We start from the raw sequence: 21,343 nt of genomic DNA, 5'->3' as shown, positions 1-21,343 counted from the left end.
TCCATTAATATGAAAGGAGGACATGACTGGGCTTAGGGAATCGGGTGGTCTGAGAAATATTTTTAATTTTATTTTTTTAAAGTTTTTATTTATTTATTTTGAGAGAGAGAGAGAGAAAGAGAGCGAGAGCCCCCCCAGGGGAAGGACAGAGAGGGACAGAAAGAATCCCGAGAAGGCACTATCCATATAGACCCTGATGCACAGGGCTTGATTTCAGGAACCATGAGATCATGACCTGAGTGGAAACCAAGAGTTGGATACTTAACTGAGCCACTCAGGTGCTCCAGGAGCCCATTAGTTTAAAGAGAATTGAAAAACAGTTTGAACACTTGTGACTTTAAAAACTCGATTTTTTCCTGTAGTTTTCAAAGAAGATACTGTAATTTCAAAGAAGTGCTGCTCATGACTTACTGAACCTTACTTTGAAATTTATAAGCAGTAGAACTTTTCAGGTTCTATTTTTATGAATTAGTTCTTTTAAAATATTTAAATATACTGGAATTAATATGGTTTGCTATCATACATAAACAGTACATTTAGTTGTTTCTGAATTGTGTGTTCTTGACAGTATAAGAATTTATAAAATTTTGATTCCCTGTCCAAATCATGTATTAAGTAGCTGTATGTTTATAATGATTCTAGCACTAAGTTGTGGTCCTTTGCTTGTTTTGGTATTTCGAGAGTTTGAATTGATGAGCTTGTCATTTGTTGTAGCTTTGGAATTGAATTTTAAAAATACACAGATATAAACAGTGTTATATTTTAACATCATTAATAGGCTCTTTGCTTTCCTGATAGGTCCTTCTAGGACTGAAGAGTCCAAATCAACTACTAAAATATGAGAAAAATGAAATTTAAGTTAAATATTTTCTTCTTGAGCTCTCTTATACGCTCTTATTTTTTTCTTCTCTATGCAGTATGTTGGACTCATTTGAAATGTCTTAAATTTTGGTAGAGTTGTTTAATCCTGTCTATTTGTAATTTTCATGTATTACATTAAAACAACCTCTGATTTTTAGTAAACTGTATCACCTTTCTGTTCTCCCAAGTTCTTTTCTTGGTATCGATTGGTGTTTGATTCATTCTCAATTTCACTATTTTTGTTAGAAGTGATGGAGAGTGACTTTTCCCCCCTTTGCATTGCCTCTTTAAAAATAGATAGGCCATCGTTGCTTCTCTAGGGGATTTTGTCAAGGCAAAGATTGAGAAATAAGGATGGTGTGTCCTCTGCCTGCATTTTGGTCTCTTCGACTCGGGTCGCCTAGTTGACAGCTCTGGTGTCTTAGGAAAGCTTCTCCTCTCTCACCACTTTAAAAATACCAAAATAGGTTTTAAGTAATGTTAAGTTTGTTGTTCTCTTTGAATTATCTTTTTTGTTGGTTTTATAGTGGAAGTTTACTGATTTAGGTCTAATAGTCCAGGGTGTTTTTGCAGGAAATAATCCAAATTCTGGATTATTATAATCTTGTGTTTCTTAAAATGTTTATATCGTTAACAGAACTTTCTACTGATATTTGAGCCTTTGGTAAATAGTATCAAGTATCACTTTTGGCCTAATTAATACATGCCTTTAATTTTCATAACGAGTTTAGTGATTGTTTTAAGTTAAACTGAATTTTAAGTATGCCGAGACCATTTCTCCATCTTTCCTTCCTGCTCTCTTTATTTCTTTCTTCCTAAATCAAAAACAAACCAAACCAAAAACAATATAAAAACATTAGCTGAAGTTTTGGGGGAAAGTTACCCATAGTTCTAACTTTCCAAAACAGCTGTAATCATTTTTCACGTATTACTTTCTGTCTTTGTCCACATATATGGTTATTTTGTGTGATTAATATGTAGTTAAGATTATAGAGAACATTTATAAATCTTAACAATAAAAAGGTAAATCCTGGGGCTAATGAATATATGCTGTGGGAAAAGAAAGCATAAATAGATAAATGTTTAGGATAAACAAAAGGATAAATTTTAGGAATTTGAGCCATCCTAGGTCCAGCTGTGTTATCTAATTTTCAAAAATAAGGTGGTTCTAATTATTAAGAAATGAGGTATTCTAAGAAAGCTAAAATTTGCTCCATCATTTACCCTTGGGCTTTTCAATTTGTTTTTTTGATAGAATTTGTTCAGAAATACCTAGTACTTCTAGGTATAAAAGAGAATGCAATTTAGTTGGAGAGGATCATGCTTGATCTTTTCCATCACTTATCATGTGATCCAGATAATACTTTGTACCTTCATGAGCTTTAATAAGGAGAAAAATTGTTAAATCACAGAATACTTAAAGGATTAGATTAAAAATGCCAATGTTGGATTCACATGCCATGCAAATATTTGTAATTACATAGAGACATGAATAATTAACGTTTATAACTGTATCTTTTTTTGTGTAACTGTGGATATCATTAATGTGATGAATGTCCTTTTGTGTAAATTTTGGTGGTTTGATACATAGTATAGGTTGTGTGTGAACTCCAGGATCTCATGAGGAAACTGGACTTGTCCAGGAGTACGTGTCCCAGATCACTCACTGCTCAGTGACAAGGCAGTGCTAGTGTATTTTAATTTCTATTTGAGTGCCATTTTTCATCAACTACACCATAGCCACATAGCAGCATGTTGACACCTTTGAGCAGAAGTTAAGCATTCCTTTCTCTGTACCAGAAATCACATCAACATCATGACATTAATTGGTTTCCTTTTATAAGAATAACACTTGGAAAATAAATTAAATTATTGAACATACAAATGTAAGTGAGGTGTATTTTATTACAGCCAGTAAAAGGTGGGAGTGTCTGAGGAAAAACAACTAATCTAATCTTCCATACTGGGTAACAAAAGTTAGAGGAATCCACAGGGTATGCTTGCTTATGACTGACCTAGAATGAATCAGAGATGCAGACACAGCCCAAATAAGAATACAGGTAGGGTGGTGGTATGGTAGTAGGATACAAATAATGGTATTAGGCATGTAGTTCTTGTAGAGGAAGCAAGAGGATGTCTCTAAAGAAATGATACTTAAGTGGGTTTTGCAGGATGAACAGAAGTTCACCAGGTAGCCTGCAGCCTTCCCGGCCCAGAAAACTGCATTAGCATGGTGTGGTTAGTGTATGCAGTTCAGGGAACGGAAATGGTTTGTGGAGGGCATAAGAAAGGTGGTAGAGAGAATGAGTTTAGAGCCACTGCACTGGTCCTACATTTGGCTTTTACCAAAGACAGCAAGATTTTTGTTTCCACGCCAGAGAAATGTTGAAAATGTTGTATAATTAATGAAAGGAGAAAGAATAATATAACCGATCAATATAAAATAATGGAGAAGTGTTTTTAAAACACAGAGAAGACAATCATATGTGGCCTTGCTGAAAAGGGACTATTTTGAGGGAAAGTGGGCAGTGTCCTATTCCAGTCTGACTAGTAGGCAAATGCTTCAGAGAGTTAATTTCCCAACCCACATCAGAAATGTGTTAGCACAGGTAACCTGATTGATGACGCAGCTAAACTATCTGCTATGACTCATCATATAAATGTTAAAATCCATTATTCCCTCAACCACTGATGCTCTTCGACATTCTAGATTTCACCCCTGACTGGGTTAAAGGTAGCTTTATAGAAAGAAGTTTATATAAATAGAATATATATATACATACATATATATATATATATGTGTGTGTGTATGTGTGTATACACACATATATATATACACATATATATGTATATATATACACATACATACATATACACACACACATATATATTTCTTTTTAAAAAATTAGGACAGTGTTAAGAGACATGTTGATGATAGGGGCACAGACAGGAAATACTCAAGTAAATAAAAGATTTGACAGCATAAGACACATCCTATTCTTATTACATTGTTTTCCCATAATGATTATCTGATTTTCCATTTTAAGTACTATATGGGAAGACAGGAAACCAGGATTCTAGACATAGCCATATCATCTTCTAAACATGTATCTCATCCCAGAGAAGTCTCTTTACTTTTCCAGCCTTCACTTTCCTCATTTCTTGAATGAAAGAATTTTCTAGTAGGTTCAACAGGATGTAGCAGAGATGTTTCATAGGCTACTTTGGAAGATGAAGGGAGCCTCCTGCCAACCTTACCCCCTCCAAGAGAGCAGCTTTGCTTTTATTTATATTATAAATGGAGCTTTTACAAGATTTTTTGATAAAAGTATTACATCACTTTTTAAAGGTTTGAAAATCAGCTAACTAGAAACTTCATAGGGCATATCCAGCTCAGAAACAATTTGCACATCTGTAGAAGGAGGATAGCAACAGTTCTATTTCATAGGTATCAGAGGGTTGAACAAGATGTTACATGGAGAAGAGGGCACAGAATATAGGAAAAATTCGATATGTTAGCTATTATCCGTTCCCCACCCCAAATAGGTCCCTTACAAATAAGACTGCATTTCATGTCTTATTTGTACTCTTTGAGTATGAAATGTTGACTCGAAAAAATTGCCTAACCCATCTGTTTTGTATCAAAAACACTATAAAAATGTCTTGGACATTTACTTTGTGAATATTTACTATAGCCATTTTATTTCTGTTTTTTTGTGCATTGCATCTTCTTCCACGTTTGAAAGTCGTCTTCTTTCCATCAGGTTTTTGAAATAATTATGACCAGATGGAATTGTGAAATTATACGTATCAATGTGTTTCAGGCTTTCCAGTGCATGGGAAAGTGACATCAGCATCCACACTCTAACCCTGCCCTCTGCAACCTGCTTAGAGCTGCTGCTGATATTATCCAGGAACAACGCCACGCTACCTCCATCGCTTCGCTATATGAATTCCTTTCAGGTAGGAACAGCTCCTTTACCCTGGTATGATTTTTCAGTTTCACTTGTGAATTGTTTTTTGAGGATCTTGTGTTTCATAGGAGATAGCTCACAGAACCCAGAGTTCCAGATGATAATAATAATAAGCACAATAAGCTCAGAACTGATTAGGTAATCGTCCAATAGTGGCAGAACCCATATCTGTCTAACCCCAGAGTTTGTTCTCTTAACCTCCACCTCTCCTGCCTCTAAGAAAAATGGCAAAAACATCTGACAAAGACACTGTGAATGCGTTTTCCTTTTCCTAGCTTTGCCCTAGAACAAAGATTTTCAACCATTATGAGTAGCTTTGCTACTCTTAGCTTGCAACCAAATCGCCAAATAGATGTTTAAGTTAAGCTGATGGTGTTCTACCCACTTCTGGCACCTTTTCCCTCTCTGCCAGGTTCTTCCCTCATCACTTTGACCCTCCTCTGGATTTTTATCAGGACATGGTCACAGTAAGACAAACAGGACAGAACAGCATATGTGGTCTGATCAACAGGAAGACCTCCTTCCTAGTAGGCAGCTAATTGTCAATGAGGTGGCAAATGAGAGTTAAGGTGTTAACTAGTTGCTTAAGTTATCCCGTAGCTACTGAATGTAACATTGAACTTATCTATGACTCTTGACAATGGAAAAATACTCATAAGCTCTCTGAGGCTTGTGAGACGGCCACGTGCATTGCTGAGAAATGAGTAAACATGGGTTGGCTCTACCTCTGAAGTATTGTGGCTGTATCCTAAGATAACTTCAGGATCAGTGTATATTGCTTGATATACCTCTGGTAAAACAAGATGTGGATTTTCCTATGAAGTATACCTCAGGAAATTGTTTGTAAAAATTGCTCCAAGGGAATGCTTCCAAACTCATTTTACAAGGCCAGCATCCCCCTGATACTAAAACCAGACAAGAATACCACTAGAAAAGAAAATTATCGGTTGATAATCCTGATGAACATAGATTCAGAAGTCCTCAACAAAATATTAGCAAACCAAATTCAACACCAGGTGGCATTTCTTCCAGGGTTGCAAGGATGGTTCAGCATCTGCAAATCAGTGTTAATACACCACATTAACAAAATGAAGGATAAAAATTATATGATCATTCAATAGATTTAGAAAAAGCATTTGACAAAATTCAACATCCATTTATGATAAAAACTCTCAATAAAGTGTGTATAGAGGGAACGTATCTCAAGATAATAAAGGCCATAATATGGCAAGCGCACAGCTAACATTATACTCAATGATAAGATCAGAAATAAGATAGTGATGCTCACTGTCCCCTCCCCACCCACCCACTATGTTCAACATAGAATTGGAAGTCCTAGCCAAAGCAGTTAGGCAAGAGAAAGAAATAAGAAGGATCCAAATTAGAAAGGGAAAGAAGTAAAACTATTTGCAGAAGATATATCACATAGAGAAAATCCTAAAGAGTCTACCAAAAACTGGAAGAATTAGTTGCGGGATACAAAATCACTATACAAAAATCTGTTGTGTATCTATATAGTGATAACAAACTATCAGAAAGAGAAATTAAGAAAACAATCCCATTTCCAATTGCATCAAAAAGAATAAAATACCTAGGAATAAATTTGGTCAAGGTAAACGACCTATACACTGAAAGCTCTAAGACATTAATGAAAGTAATTGAAAAAGAAATAAATGAGCAGATATTTTGTGCTCATGAATGGGAAGAATTGATATTGTTAAAATATCCATACCACCCAGTGCAACCTACACATTCAATACAACCCCTGTCAAAATTCCAACGACATTTTTCACAGAACTAGACAAAGAATTCTTAAATTTGTGTGGAATCACAAAGGACCCTGAATAGCCAAAGTAATCTTGACAAATAAGAACAAAGCTAGAAGTATTATACTTCTGATTTTAAACTATATTACAAAGTTATAGTAATCAAAACAGACACATAGATCAGTGGAACAGGAGAGAGAGTCCAGCAATAACCCATGTATATATGATCAATTAATTTATGACAGAGAAGCCAAAAATATACAATGGGAAAGTCTCTTCAATGAATGAAATGTAATATGGGGACAGTCTCTTGAGTGAATGTTGGGAGAACTGGACAGCCACAGCAAAAGAATGAAACTGGACCATCTCAAAACTCAAAATGGATTAAACACTTGAATGTAAGGCCTGAAACCATAAAACTCCTAGAAGAAAACATAGCCAGTAAGTTCCTTGACATTGGTCTTTGTGATGGATGGTTTGTCTTTTTTTTTTTTTTTTTGAGAGAGAGTGAATGTGAGCAGAGGAGGGGCAGAGGGAGAGGGATAGAGAGAATCTTAACCAGGTTCAACACCCAGCATGGACACAGGACTCAATCTCACAACCATGAGATCATGACCTGATCTGAAATCAGGAGTCAGATGCCCAACTGACTGAGCCACCCAGGCACCCCAGTGATGATTTTTTCATCTGACACCAAAAGCAAAAATAAACAAGGGGATCTACATTAAACTGAAATGCTTCTGCACTGTAAAGGAAACCATCAACAAAATGAAAAGGTAACCTAACTAAATGGGAGAAAATATTTGCAAATCATAGATCTGGTTAATATCCAAAATATATAAATAATTCATACAGCTCAGTAGCAAAAAAACCCACTCTAATTAAGAAATGGGCAAAAAGTCTGAACAGACATGTTTCCACAGAAGTCATATGGATGGCCAACAGGTACATGAAAAGATGCTCAGCATCAAAAGTCTTCAATAAATTTCATATTAAAAAAATAAAAATAAATTAAAATTAAAATAAAAAAATTACTTCAAAAGTCTTCAGAGAAATGCAAATTGAAACTACAATGAGCTATCATCTCACACCTGTTAGGATGGCTATCATCAAAAATATAAGAAAGAACCAAGTGTTGGCAAGGATGTGGAGAAAAGGGAACCCTTATGCACTGTTGGTGGAATTGTATATTGGTGTAGCCACTGTGGAAAACGGAAACCTGTTGGCCGAAAATTTAAAAACAGAATTACCATATGATCCAGCAATTCCACTACGGGGTGTTGATCCAAAGACAATGAAAACATTAACTCAAAAAGATATATGCATCCCCATGTTCATTGCAGCATTATTTACAATAGCCAAGATATGGAAACAAACTAATGGTCCATCTGTGGATGAATGGATAAAGAAGTTGTGGGGTATATATGCAATTCAACCATTAAAAAAGAATATAACTCTATTGTTTGTGACAACACGGATGGACCTAGAGGGGATTATGCTAAGTGAGATAGAGATAGACAAATACCATATGATTTCATTTATATGTGGATTATAAAAGACAAAACCCAAACCAAAGATAACCAACCTCTTGGGTACAGAGAGGGCAAACTGGGTGGAGGTGATCAAAAGGTACAAAGTTCCAGGTATAAAATAGGTAAGTCCTGGGGATATAGTATACAGTGTAGTGACTATAGTTAATAATACTATATTGCATATTTGAAAGATGCTAACAGATTAGATCTTAAAAGTTCTCATCACAAGAAAAAAAATTTTTTGTAACTGGGATGGTGATGGATGTTAACTAGACTTATTGTGATGATCATTTTGCAATGTATATAAATACGAAATCATGTTTTACACCTGAAACTAATATAATGTTACATGTCAATTAAACCTCAATTAAAAGTATTTTTTAAATAACTGCTCCATTCTAATTCACAACCATATTCTCCTTGTAATCTGTTATGTTTGATTTTCTTCAATACCAATTCATATTTTGGCCTTGGTGTACCTGTTTTATTAATCAGTACTTGATTCAGCCTCAACCCTGAACTGACCTTTGAGAACATCTTCTTCTGTAGGAGAGGGAACTGAGATTCAGAAAGATGGAGTGAGTTGGCCAGGGAAATCCTACCATGTTAGAGACAGAGCTGGACTCACGAGGCTTGTGCCCCAGTAACTCCGCCTGCACCTAAATGCAGAACTTGCTGAGGTCCTGGGATGTGGAATGTGTGTGATTTATAGATGGAGGCACCTTAGTTTACAGTATTTCTTTTAAGTTTTGCTCATTGGATCGAACATTGAATAATATAAAAGTTTGTGTTTGCCCACAAACATTTATGGAGGAAGATACAAGAAACTGAATAGTGGTTATCTTTGGGAAGCGAGGTTAGAAGACAGTTACTATTTATTTCACTTTCTCATGTACTGTTTGAAATGTTTATATGATGGGTGAGTGGGGATCAAGAGAGATGACTTCTAACTTTGAGGGTTTTACAGCCTTTGGGGGAGAGAGAACAATCATCCATGTGTGATATAAATTGGGGATAATTTTATTACAAAGTAGCCTTAACTCAAGCCTTAAAGAGACTGAAGGTAAAAGAATAATTTAAACTGGCTATGGGAAAATTGAGAGGAGGCCCAATCTGTATTCTCCATGAGAACAGAGGAGGTCTTAATCCCTTCAGGGATCTTAACTCAGGCTCAGGTAGACACATGGGCATGAAAGCCATGCTTGCTCTCATGGTGTGAGTGCCTCCTCATAGCAGCTTAACCACAGGAGCTCTGTTACTGTATATCCCTCTCTACTAGTGATTATACTTCCTCTGCTTTCAGTCTGTTTGCTGAATATTATTAATCAGGAACACAGACACTTTCCCAGTTTCCAAGGTTCAGAGAAACTTGGCACAAGTTCACGAACAATGTCTGCTAAAGCGATGTAGTCCCTGCTGCTACCCCTGGAAATATGCATTCTTATCAGGAACATACCAGGAATCGACTTCCTCATGCAGGTCTTCACTGCAAGATAAAGGATCAGTGAAGAAGGGGAGGATGTCTGTCAGGATTAGAAAGAGATGCTCTGCTTTTTCATCTTTGTAACACCTACTTAATCATTTATTACAATGGCAAGGAACAGGGCTGCTAATTTTGCCCATATTTGGGATTTACTCTTTCAGTTGGAAATTCACTGTAACACACATCTTTTAAAGTGCTGTACTGGCAAGAGCTATAAAATAGTAGAATGACACTTGTTAAGACACCACCTTTACATTTCCAATTCTCTTACCTTCTAGGCCAAGTTAGTTAACTGTGAGCACTGCTACTTTTTTTGTAAAAATGTTATTTTAGGTTTTCCAAGGATTCAAATGGCACTCCTGCTTGAGCTGTTATCACTGCCAAATCCCAAAAGGAAAGGTTTATCTTATTAATTAGAGCTATTTACATATATGAAATTCTAACTTCTTAAATTACAGTGTAGCCAATAGGGATATCTTTTGGTGGTTTTGTTATAATTTTAACTTCTGTGTTACCAGCATATCTTAATATCCATAGTGTGATTATAAGCAAACAGAATGCAGGATTTGGTTGAGAATCACTGATGGATTGCTAAGCGCATACGATAGTTGTTGTGCCCCAAGAAGAAGAATGGACTTAGAAGAATTTTAAGCTGGGAATGAAATTCTTCTGTGACCTTCCTCTTGCAATGAGAATAAAATCCAAACATTGTATCAGAAACCAGATCTGACTTTGGTGTTCTTGTTGTATACTTAATCAGGCCAGAGGCCCCAAAGGCCCCCAGGTGAGCATTGTTTTCCCAACTTACACATGCTTCCATTTCCACGTTTAGAGACATGGAGTAACTAAGTAGTAACATGGCGGAGGGCTCCGTTAATAGACTGAGCCATCTGGCTAAACTATCTCTCTCCCTTAACTTCTGGCTTGACTCCCTCCCACTGAGAATTCTCAAGATGAGTGTTCCTTGGAAACTTATACTCAGCTGAGAGATAAGGAGTGATCCACTGCCTTGAGCCCTGAGCTGAGGAAACCTTTTTTGTTCTTTCCCATACCTTACCTCATTAACTCCAGCTCCATCAGCTACTCCAGGCCTTCCCAGCTGTGCAGATGGCATTTCTAAGGGCATAGAGCACCCAAATTAAAGCTTTTTTGTTTCCCACAGGTTGATCGCTGTGTTCTACAGTTACTGTAAATGTTTTCACAGACATTATCCTTTTTATTATTATTATTATTAATATCATCCTTTAGAGAACCACAGCCTTCGAATGTGGGAGCAGTGTAACATTCTCAAGCATTATGGGTCCTGGCAAAAAAGTTGAGCCTCATCAGATTAGAGTTTTATGTGTATGTTGTGTGGTTGAATTACATAGTGAAAATATGCAGAGAGGAAGAAACAGAAAAGCTTTATAGGCCTTATCTATTACCATCTGATAGTTAGGGTTGGTCAGGGATATTTTCTCAGCTCTAGAAGGATTTGAAATCATACAGTATTCACTGGGGAAGGGTAAACTAGATGAAGCATCTTGAATAAGGGCCCTCTATACTGTTTAGAGCAGGAAATTCTCATTTATGTTACTTGATTTTTAAGAAATCCACTGATAGTTGAATTTCATCATTTCCATGATATAAAAACCATATATTCAACTTCTCAATTGTTCAGAAATTAATAATTTTACAAATAATTCTCCCATCCAGCCACTTTCCCACCACCTGCTAATATCTCTGTCGTGAGAGAAGAAGAAAGGAAAATAACATGTGAAAATTTGGTTTAATCATTTGGCCATTTGTTGGCATCTCAGGTAAAAAGCGCTTATGGTACAGTAGTATGTAATCTATAGGGGATCTAAGAAATCGTTAGGCAAAGCCCTGAGAACTTTACAGATGATTAGCAACAAAGGGCTACAGAGAAGAGAAAGTGAAGTTTCTTTTTTTCATCTACTTTTAGGCAGCACACAACATAGATGGCCTTATCTATTACATGCCATGTTCATCTCTGCCTTTTATTTATTTATTTTTTTTTTTTAATATATGAAATTTACTGTCAAATTGGTTTCCATACAACACCCAGTGCTCATCCCAAAAGGTGCCCTCCTCAATACCCATCACCCACCCTGCCCTCCCTCCCACCCTGCCCTCCCTCCCACCCCCCATCAACCCTCAGTTTGTTCTCAGTTTTTAACAGTCTCTAATGCTTTGGCTCTCTCCCACTCTAACCTCTTTTTTTTTTTTTTTTTTTTTTTTTTTTTCCTTCCCCTCCCCCATGGGTTTCTGTTATGTTTCTCAGGATCCACATAAGAGTGAAACCATATGGTATCTGTCTTTCTCCATCTCTGCCTTTTAAAGTAACATTTTACAAAATGATTATTAAAAGATCATCACTTTCATGATAAAAATTACCACTTTCATGATAAAAAACAGAAAAGTACAAGGAAAATCAAAATCACTAGGAATAACCAATATTGGCATTGCAGAGTAATTCTTGTTAGTGTTTTTTATGTATGCTTTGAGAACGCATGTGCACACATACATACACAAGTACAAATATATTTTAGTATAAAACTGGCCTCATTGGAATGGAGAATGAGATTCTGGCAGTATTCTCTTTCCTTTGCTTAATCTTCTGGCACGAAGACAGTCTTCCTGGAGACTGTTAAAGGTCCTTGGGGGACTTTTGTATAAAAAGTCCTGTTATTAGGTGAGCATGGATAAGGTGGGAGGCTGTGAGCCACGGCAGATGTCCAAGGGTTGCTGCAGATGTAACAGGAGGCAGATAGACCTGCATCAAGATGGGCAGACACTTGCCAGAATTTGTGCTCAGCTCTCATGGTAATCCTTGTGTGCATTCCAGAGAATTAAGAGAGTAGTGTTGGCACACTCAACTCCTGAGAAGTGTCAGCCTTTTTGTTTTTTTCCTGCTAATTCCTTTGTCCTTGGTGGGCAGAGATAATCAGGAGTTGAGTGCTACTCATTATATTTAGGGAATCCAGTCTCAGAAGTAGTGATTACTGCTCCATTTTCAGTCTCTCCTCTAAACAGATTTCTGAGCGTTGGCTTCAGCAATTTGGGTGTGAAAAGGATGTTGCCTTCTTCATCCCTTTTTGCCCTGCAGGGCGTTCTTGGTTTGGGAAAATGAGTAGGTATCCTTAGTTTAATACGGTTCTCTAGTATGGATTCTCGCTTCCTCTGCCTCCTTTCACATCCAACTGTCATTCTGCCCTACTCTAGAGAGAGCTTGGAGGATGCGGCCAGGCGGAGAGCCAGCTAGAAGCCACTCACCCCGCGTGTGTTCCCCGCCACACATCCCTCTTCTCAGGAATTTCTATCCCTACCTAGGAGTTAGGGTTGTAGACAGAGCAGGATAGTTCCCAGGCTGTGCATGGCACTGGCCTGTACTCTGAGGAGCTGCTACTTGGTAGGAGAGTTTGACTGGGCTGGCTTTGTCCTTATTGAGAGAAGCAGGAATGAGGTATAGCCCAGAAAGTCAATAATTATGTCTCTTGGGGTGCCTGGGCGGCTCAGTTGGTTAAGTGTGTGACTTTGGCTCAGGTCATGATCTCATGGTTCATGAGTTCATGAGCCTACTTTGGATTCTGTGTCTCCCTCGCTCTCTGCCCCTCCCCCACTCAGGCTCTGTCTCTCTCCCCCCCCCCCTCAAAAATAAACATTAAAAAGAAATAAAAAATAATAATTCTGTCTCTTGTCTTGTTTGCTGTTTTAATATATTAACTTCCCCACCCCCTGCCCCGACTCTAAAGGAAGTGCATACTCATGGTAGCAAATGTGGTTTTCATTAGAAAATGATACGTATTTGCACTTTTAGCCTAAAAAGATAGAATCTTATAATTAAACCAACTACATCCTAGTCCATTTCAGCCCATCTGTCCTTCTAGACATGGTGGGGAGAGAAGGCCTGATGGCACAGCCTGGTAGGCTCTCAGCAACCTTTGTGATTTGAGGGCACTCACTCTCTCTGCATTTCTAACTCTGAAATCCTAGTGAGGAAGACTGGAAGACAAACAGGGTCTGTCTAATTCTGCAATGATGGGATTATGGCTGTATTGATTCTTACATGTCAGGATCCATGGGAAGCTTGTTTGAAATTCAGGTCTCTGGTCAGTAACTCTGGAGGAGAGCCCAGGAATCTGCATTGTAACAAAAAGCCAAAGTGTTTCTAATAAAGCTGTTCCAGGACCAAGGTATGAAACACTTGTATGATAACAGAATATACTCCCAATAAACGTAAAGGGAAAAAATCTTTTAATTATGATGAACACCTGGTTCACGAACTCAGGTTAATTATTTTCCTCATCACTTTTCATTATTCACCTGCACTTAACACAATCCCTGACTTTTGAAGTAACCTGAAGCATTGTCATGGTGTTTATATTTTTTCTTTTACTTGTTTTCTTCTACCATGACCCCTCCTTTTACAGTCAGGTGCTTTGTAAAATCCAGGTGTTAGTTACCTCTCCAAGTCATCTTGCTGCCACTCAGTTATGCACACCTAACATCCCAGTATCTCACAGTCTCTGAGTTTCTTCCTTCCTTCGGGGATGTGCAACCTCTTGACTCCTCTCTCCTTCTCAAGGCAAGTCTAGTCTGGTAGGACACTCAAGGTGTAGCGTAGTCTTAGATCTGCCACCAACTGGACTTGCGAACCTGGTCTAGTTAGGTAACATGTACGGGTCCCAGTTTCTTTATCTGTACATTGAGGGGATTGGGTTAGATTATAAAGTTTCTTTAAAGTACGTGCACACAGAATCATTTTGTCTGCTCCCAGCTATTCATAATTTATCCACCAAGGCTGAATAGTATAACTTTGTTCCTTAAAGGGACTAGGTTCTTATTTCTCCTGAACATCTTGAAAGTGTGTAACTGAAGAAAAGTATAGATGAAGCCACATTATGTGTTTTTATCTTTTTCTCTCCAAGAGAATGGAATCCATATCACAAGACCTTCCTAGTAGCTACAAAGAAGGGTCAGGAATGATGGGAGTAGAGAGCTGTGTGGCCCTCAGCTCTTCCAGCCTGAGAGACCCAGATCACTCCTTCATGAGAAGACCCTGGCAGATGGACCGTTAGAGAAAAGGAAGAGGAAGAAAGTTGGGATATTCTCTGGACAGCCCAAGCTTGACTTCTCTGCTTTCCTTTTCCTTCTCTACTCTCCCTCAGGCTTCTAGTACTTTCAAGTTTGCCTCTTGTTTCCAACTCTGGATCCTGGTCCACATTGAAACATTTGTGACTTAGGAATTTTCCAGTGGTTTTACATTTGCATTTATTTGTAAATAAATAAATTATAAATGATTGCTTATTCCAAGAAACCTTTCGAAAATGTGGGCCTTTCCTCTTGCCTGGAGCTATAGTAACAAGAGGACTTGGCTCTTTCTCACACATTTAGCACGACTGTGTTCAGTCAAGTGGCTTCCTGGTGGTGGGTCTTCCTTCCTTGGAAAGGAGGCTAAAGAAATATGTCTGCTTTTAGAAATAAAGTAGCATCAAGATGGAAATGACTGAACATGTTATCCCATAGAGGAAGCTACTGTGTGGTTCACAGGAGCTTTGCTGGCTGGAGGGGGAAACAGCAGCCTGGGAATGATGCCAACCTTTAAGGGAATGATGGATTGCAAGGTGGAACTGCTCTAAGTCTCCATTGAGAACCTCTCGTGAGCCCTCCTAGAAACGACGAATAGCTTAACCAAAGTGAAACGATTTAGAACAGGAAAGGTGTTAGGGCACTAGGCCAAAAGAATGGTGAGAAACAAAATGAAGTTATTTTATTGTCCTTTCCATCCTTGCTCTTCTATTTTTTAATTTTTGTTAATGTTTATTTATTTTTGAGAGAGAGAGAGAGAGCGCGAGCGAGCATGAGTGGGGGAGGGGCAGAGAGAGAGGGAGACACAGAATCCAAAGCAGGCTCCGGGCTCTGAGCTGTCATCACAGAGCCCAATGTGGGGCTTGAACCCACGAACCATGAGATATGACCTGAGCCAAAGTCAGATGCTTAACCTACTGAGCCACCCAGGTGCCCCCCCATCTTTGCTCTTCTAGACCTGCTAAGTGACATGGTAGGGAAAAGCCCTGGCATGGAGGCAAGAGATGGGTTTGCATTTTGCTCAGCTGCTCTACCTGCACCAGTGTGATGGGGTATGAATCACCTACCTGCCTAGATCTCAGGTTTCTCATTCTTCCAGCTCAAAAATCCACTGATTCTAAATTTCAGTAGTTGAAGGACTCACAGTAGTGTGAAAGCTTCTGAATTAAGTTCACCTGAAGAGGAAAGACTGACATCCAACTTAAGGCTGGCTTCCCCTTAAAGATAAAGATCAGCATGTTTGCTTCTTACTAGCTTAGAAGTTGGGAATGATAGTTGCAAAGAAATGATTATGTTGGGATGGCAGGGAAGGGATGTCTGTACCTTCAACCTGGGCTTCATGCAGTTAATATCTGTTAGCTTTCAACAATTGAGGTCAGTTGGATTAATCTGTTGTATACAGAAGGCTGTCTAGTGCATTGTCTGAAGCTATAATAAAGGAACATAGACTAAACCAGAGTAAAGAATTAGCTGAGTATTGTTTAGGTACTGGTGCCTTTTCTTCTCTTTTTAGAGTTGTACATATGTAGGTTTTTTTAATGTTTATTTATTTATTTTGAGACAGAGAGAGAGTGCACGCATGCACAAGCCGTGGAGGGGTGGAGAGAGAGGGGTAGAAAGAATCCTATGAGGATTTAATCCCATGAGCCATGACATCATGACCTGAGCTGAAATCAAGAGTCGGATGCTTAACCCACTGAGCCACCCGGCACCCTCGTGTGTAGTTCTTTATAAACAACTACCTTTATCCATACTTCCAATGTCTTTGACTCTCTTGCTTCTGATCTTAAATTATTATTTCCTTATCGTTTAACTTCAGTTTGATGTCATGTATAAAGGCAATAAACATTTGAGACATTGTCCATTTGGACTGTCAGCTGCTTTTCAGCAGGTCTTGCTAATATACTAATGTTTTTAGCAAAAATCAGCGTTACAAACAGAAGACATGGTTCTCGGTATTTTAAATAGGTGTGTTAAATCTACTTACATGATTGTGATTTCTAATATAGTTGGAATTATGTATACCATCTTTGTATAGGTGAGTGTGATGAGAGGGGTGTGTATTTTTTGGTAGTTACACTTTTCTTCCTTTTTTCTTATTTTTTAATCTCTGTTTTCTTGATTTTTTTCATCCTTTTAAAGAAAATTCTCTGCTGTCTTAGAAGCCGTAGCATGAAGGGTTTTTTTTTAATGAGTGCTCTTAAAATTTTTAAATACATAGAGTAGAAAGTTTTCTAGCAAAAACGAAATCAGTATCTTTACGTTTTTCAAACAGGCAAGAACTTTATCAGTATTTTATCTATGTTTTTATTATTGAAGTATAGGTGACATACAATGTTATATTGGTTTCAGGTATACAGTGTAGTGATTCAGCAATTCTGTACATTACTCAGCACTCATTATGATTAAGTGTAGGCACCATACAGTGTTATACTGTTATTGACTATGTTCCTTATGCTATACTTTTTATCCCTATAACATTTGTTTTGTAACCGGAAGTTTGTCCCTCTTAATCACCTTCACCTATTTCACCCATTCCTCCCCACAACCATCTGCCCTCTGGCAACCACGAGTTTGTTTTCTGACTTTTAAGAATCCATTTTTGTTTTGTTTTTGGGATTCCACATATAGGTGAAATCAGGCAGTATTTTGTCTTTCTCTGACTTATTTTGCTTAACATAGTCCCCTCTATTCCATCCATGTTGTCGCAAATAGATCTCATTTTTTTCTGGCTGAGTAATATTCCATTGTACATGTATACCACATCTCCTTTATCCACTCATCTATTGGTCACTTGGGTTGCTTTCATAACTTGGCTATTGTAATATGACAGTAAATATAGGGGTACATATATCTTTTCAAATAAATGTATTCTTTTCTTTCAGTAAATACCTAGTATTGGAATTATTGGATCATATGGTATTTCTATTTTTAATTTTTTGAAGAACCTCCATACCGTTTTTCACAGGGGTTGCACCAATTTACATTCCCACCAGCAGTGCACAAGGGTTCCCTTTTCTCTACATCCTTGCCAATTCTTTTTATTTCTTGTCTTTTTGATATTAACTGTTCTGACTGGTGTGAAGTAATGTCTCTCTGTGGTTTTGATTTCCATTTTTTTGATGATTAGTGATGTTGAGCATGTGTCTATTGGACTCTGTATGTCTTCAGAAAAATATCTATTCAGGTCCTCTGCACATTTTTTAAATGGATTGTCTGGGTTTTTGAGTTCTTTAAGTTCTTTATATATTATGGATATTAACTCTTTATTGGATATATGTTTGCAAATACCTTCTCCCATTCAGTAGATTGCATTTCAGTTTTGTTGATAGTTTTCTTTGCTGTGCAAAAGCTTTTGATTTTGATGTAGTCCCAGTAGTTTATTTTTGCTTTTGTTTCTCTTGCCTGGAGAGACTTATCCACTGCCAAGAGATTACCACCTATGTGTTCTTTTAGGAGTTTTATGGGTTCAGGTCTCACATTTAGGTCTTAATAAATTTTGAGTTTATGTTTTAAATGTACAAAAGTAGGCCAGTTTCATTCTTTTGCATGTAGCTGTCCAGTTTTTCCAACTCCATTTATTGAAAAGCCTATCTTTTCTTCATTGTATGCTTTTGCCTTTGCCATAGATTAATTGACGATTTACACATGGGTTTATATCTGGGCTTTCTATCCCGGTTCACTGATCCATGAGTCTATTTTGGTGCCAGTACCATACTGTTTTGATTACTATAGCTTTGTAGCATATCTTGAAATCTGGGGTTGTGACACCTCCAGCTTTGTTCTTTCTCAAGATAGCTTTGACTATTTGCAGTCTTTTGTGGTTCTATACAAATTTTAGGATTATTTATTTTAGTTCTGTGAAAAATGCAATGGGTATTTTGATAGGGGTTGCATTGAATCTTTAGATTGGTTTGAAGCTTTAGATTGTAGTGTGGACATTTTAACAATATTAATTCTTTTAGTCCATGAGCATGGAATATCTTTCCATTTGTGCCATTTTCAGTTTTTTTTTTTTTTTCATATTGCCTTATAGCTTTCAAAGATTGGATCTTTCACCTTCTTTGTAAAATTTATTCCTGAGTATTTTAATCTCTTTGGTGCAACTGCAAATGGTATTATTGTTTTCTTAATTTTTCCTCTGCTGCTTCATTATTAGTGTATAGAAATTTAATGGATTTCTGTACTTTGATTTTGTATCCTGTGACCTTACTGAACTCACTTATCAGTTCTAGTAGTTTTTTGGTGGGAGTCTTTAGGGTTTTCTATGTATTGTATCATATCTTCTACAAATGGTAAAAGTTTTACTTCTTCCTTACCAATATGGTCTGATTGCTGTGACTGTGACTTCCAGTACTATGTTAAATAAAAGTGGTAAGAGTAGATATCTTTGTCTTCTTCCTGATCTTAGAGGCATTGAGTATGATGTTACCTGTGGGGGTTTCATATATGGCCTTTATTATGTTGAAGTATATTCCCTTTAAACCTACTTTGTTGAGAGTTTTTATCACAAAAGGACATTATATTTTGTCAGATGCTCTTCTGCATCTGTTAAGGTAATCATAAGATTTTTGTTTTTTCTCTTGTTAATGTGATGTATCATATTGATTGATTTATGAATATTGAACAATGCTTGCATCCCTGGAATAAATCCCACTTGGTTGGGCGAATGATCCTTTTAATATATGTTGAATTTGGTTTGCTAATATTTTGTTGAGGGTTTTTGAATGTATATTCATCAGGGATGTTGGCCTGTAGTTTTCTTTTTCTGTAATGTGTTTGTCTGGTTTTGGTATCAGGGTAATGTTCGCTTTGTAGAATGAATTTGGAAAATTTCCTACCTCTTGTATTTTTTGGAATAAATTGAGAATAGCTATTAATTCTTATTCAGATTTTTGGTAGAATTTACCTGTAACCTATCTGTCTTAGACCTCTGTTTGGTGCGAGTTTTTTGATTACCAATTCAATTTTGTTAGTAATTAGTGTGTCCACATTTTCTATTTCTTCTTGATTCAGTTTTGAAAGATTGTATATTTCTAGGTTTATACAAATTTTCTAGGTTGTCCAGTTTTTTGGCATATAATTTTTCACTGTATTCTCTTGTAATTCTTTGTATTTTTGTGGTTTCAATTGTTATTTTTACCCCTTGATTTCTGATTTTATTTATTTGACTTCTCTCATTTTTTCTTGATGAGTCTGATAAAGGTTAATCAATTTTGTTTATCTTTTCAAAGAACCAGCTTTTGGTTTAATCAATCATTTCTATTGTTTTTTTTTTCATCTCTACTTTATATATTGCCATTCTGATCTTTATTACTTTCTTCCTTCTTCTTTATATTGTGAATTTTATTATACTTGATGACATCACAGAGTTCCCCTAACCTCTCCTTAATTTTTATTATTATTTTTTCTTTTTACTGTGCAGCTTGGTTGCTTTCCATTACCCTGTCTTCTGGGTCATTGATCCATTTTTCTTCATCCTGTAATCTGCTGTTGATTTGTGCTAGAGTATTTTCCACTTCAGGTATTGTATTCTTCAGCTCTGTTTCTTTTTTACATATATATATATATATATATATATATATATATATATATATATATATATATATATATCTCTTTGTTGTTCTTACTGAGTTCATCCATTCTTTTCTTAATTCTGGTATCTTTATGATCATTACTTTGAACTCTTTATCAGGCATATTGTTTATCTCCATTTCACTTAGCTCGTTTTCTGTGATTTTTGTCTTACTCTTTCACTGGAATATATTCCTCTGTCTCCTTATTTTGTCTCACTCTCTGCATTTGTTTCTGTAGTCTAGGTAAGTAAGTTACATCTCCTGATTTTGAAAGTAGCGGCCTTGTGTAGAGGAGGTCCTGTAGCGTAGTCCCTGCTGGTCATCAGAACCAAATGCTCTAATGCTTCCCTTTGTGGGGTGTGTATGCCCACCTGTTGTAGCATAGCTGCAGTTGCCTTCAGCCCAGCCGGCTGCAATGAACTAATACATCTGTTGTGGGCACACTAGGCATGGTTTATTCCCTGCGCTGCTGAGAAGTGTGGCTGCAACAGCAAGGGCTTGTTGGTGGGTGGGTCCAGTACTCATCCTGGCTATCTGCAATTAACCTCTCTGCCACAGCGGCAGGTATATAGAAGGCAGGACTTACTCCTTGCATAGCCAGCTCGAAGGCCCAGCTGCTGGAACTGTGGGCATGATGGTGTGTGAGGTTATCTCCCCTGCTGCAGGAGTCACTTTGGAGGTGGGTCTGCTGAGGAATGCCAGGTGGGGCATTTGGTGCTAGCACGGTAGATGGAGAGTTAGAACTGGCTTCTGCAAACATCTGGCTATGTAGGCTGGGGGAGTGCAAGAAAATGGCTCCTCCCAGCACTTTTGTCCCTGAAGAAATCTCCTACAGATCCCTGCCCCTCCTGCACAGATGTAAGATTAGTCAATAAATCTCATTCACCTATACCCCAGGTACTTTTCAGACTGCTACTTCTGTGCTATGTCACAGGCCAAGTTATTTAGCATGGGCTTTTTAAGGGTGGGGACTGGATTTCATGCCACCTTCTGGAGTTAAGTCCCACTAGTTTTCAAAGCCAGATATTATGGGGACTTATCTTACTGGTGCAGATCCCCA

At 37.4% G+C, this 21,343-nt stretch overlaps 1 protein-coding gene across 10 annotated transcripts in view; it reads left to right on the top strand.

Moving 5' to 3' along the window:
• Positions 1 to 21,343, top strand: part of UBE3D (ubiquitin protein ligase E3D) — a 234,012-nt gene that overhangs the window by 85,305 nt on the left and 127,364 nt on the right. For 6 of the 10 annotated variants that reach the window (XM_078447109.2, XM_078447113.2, XM_078447114.2 and 3 more), the window contains exon 9: positions 4,686 to 4,824. The exons of 1 other annotated variant lie outside the window; for it this stretch is intronic. In XM_078447109.2, coding sequence (XP_078303235.2) covers positions 4,686 to 4,824 — 139 coding nt within the window. Of the gene's footprint in view, positions 1 to 4,685; positions 4,825 to 5,247; positions 5,385 to 14,547; positions 14,808 to 21,343 lie in introns of those variants that run through there. 3 more of the 10 variants (XM_078447112.2, XM_078447110.2, XM_078447117.2) reach the window with 3 other exon arrangements.

The sequence above is a fragment of the Panthera onca genome, chromosome B2, assembly GCF_046562875.1.
Source record: "Panthera onca isolate mPanOnc1 chromosome B2, mPanOnc1 haplotype 2, whole genome shotgun sequence".
Lineage (NCBI taxonomy): Eukaryota > Metazoa > Chordata > Mammalia > Carnivora > Felidae > Panthera > Panthera onca.
The sequence above is the reverse complement of the archived record's forward strand: the minus strand, read 5'-3'. Positions and strand labels throughout refer to the sequence as shown.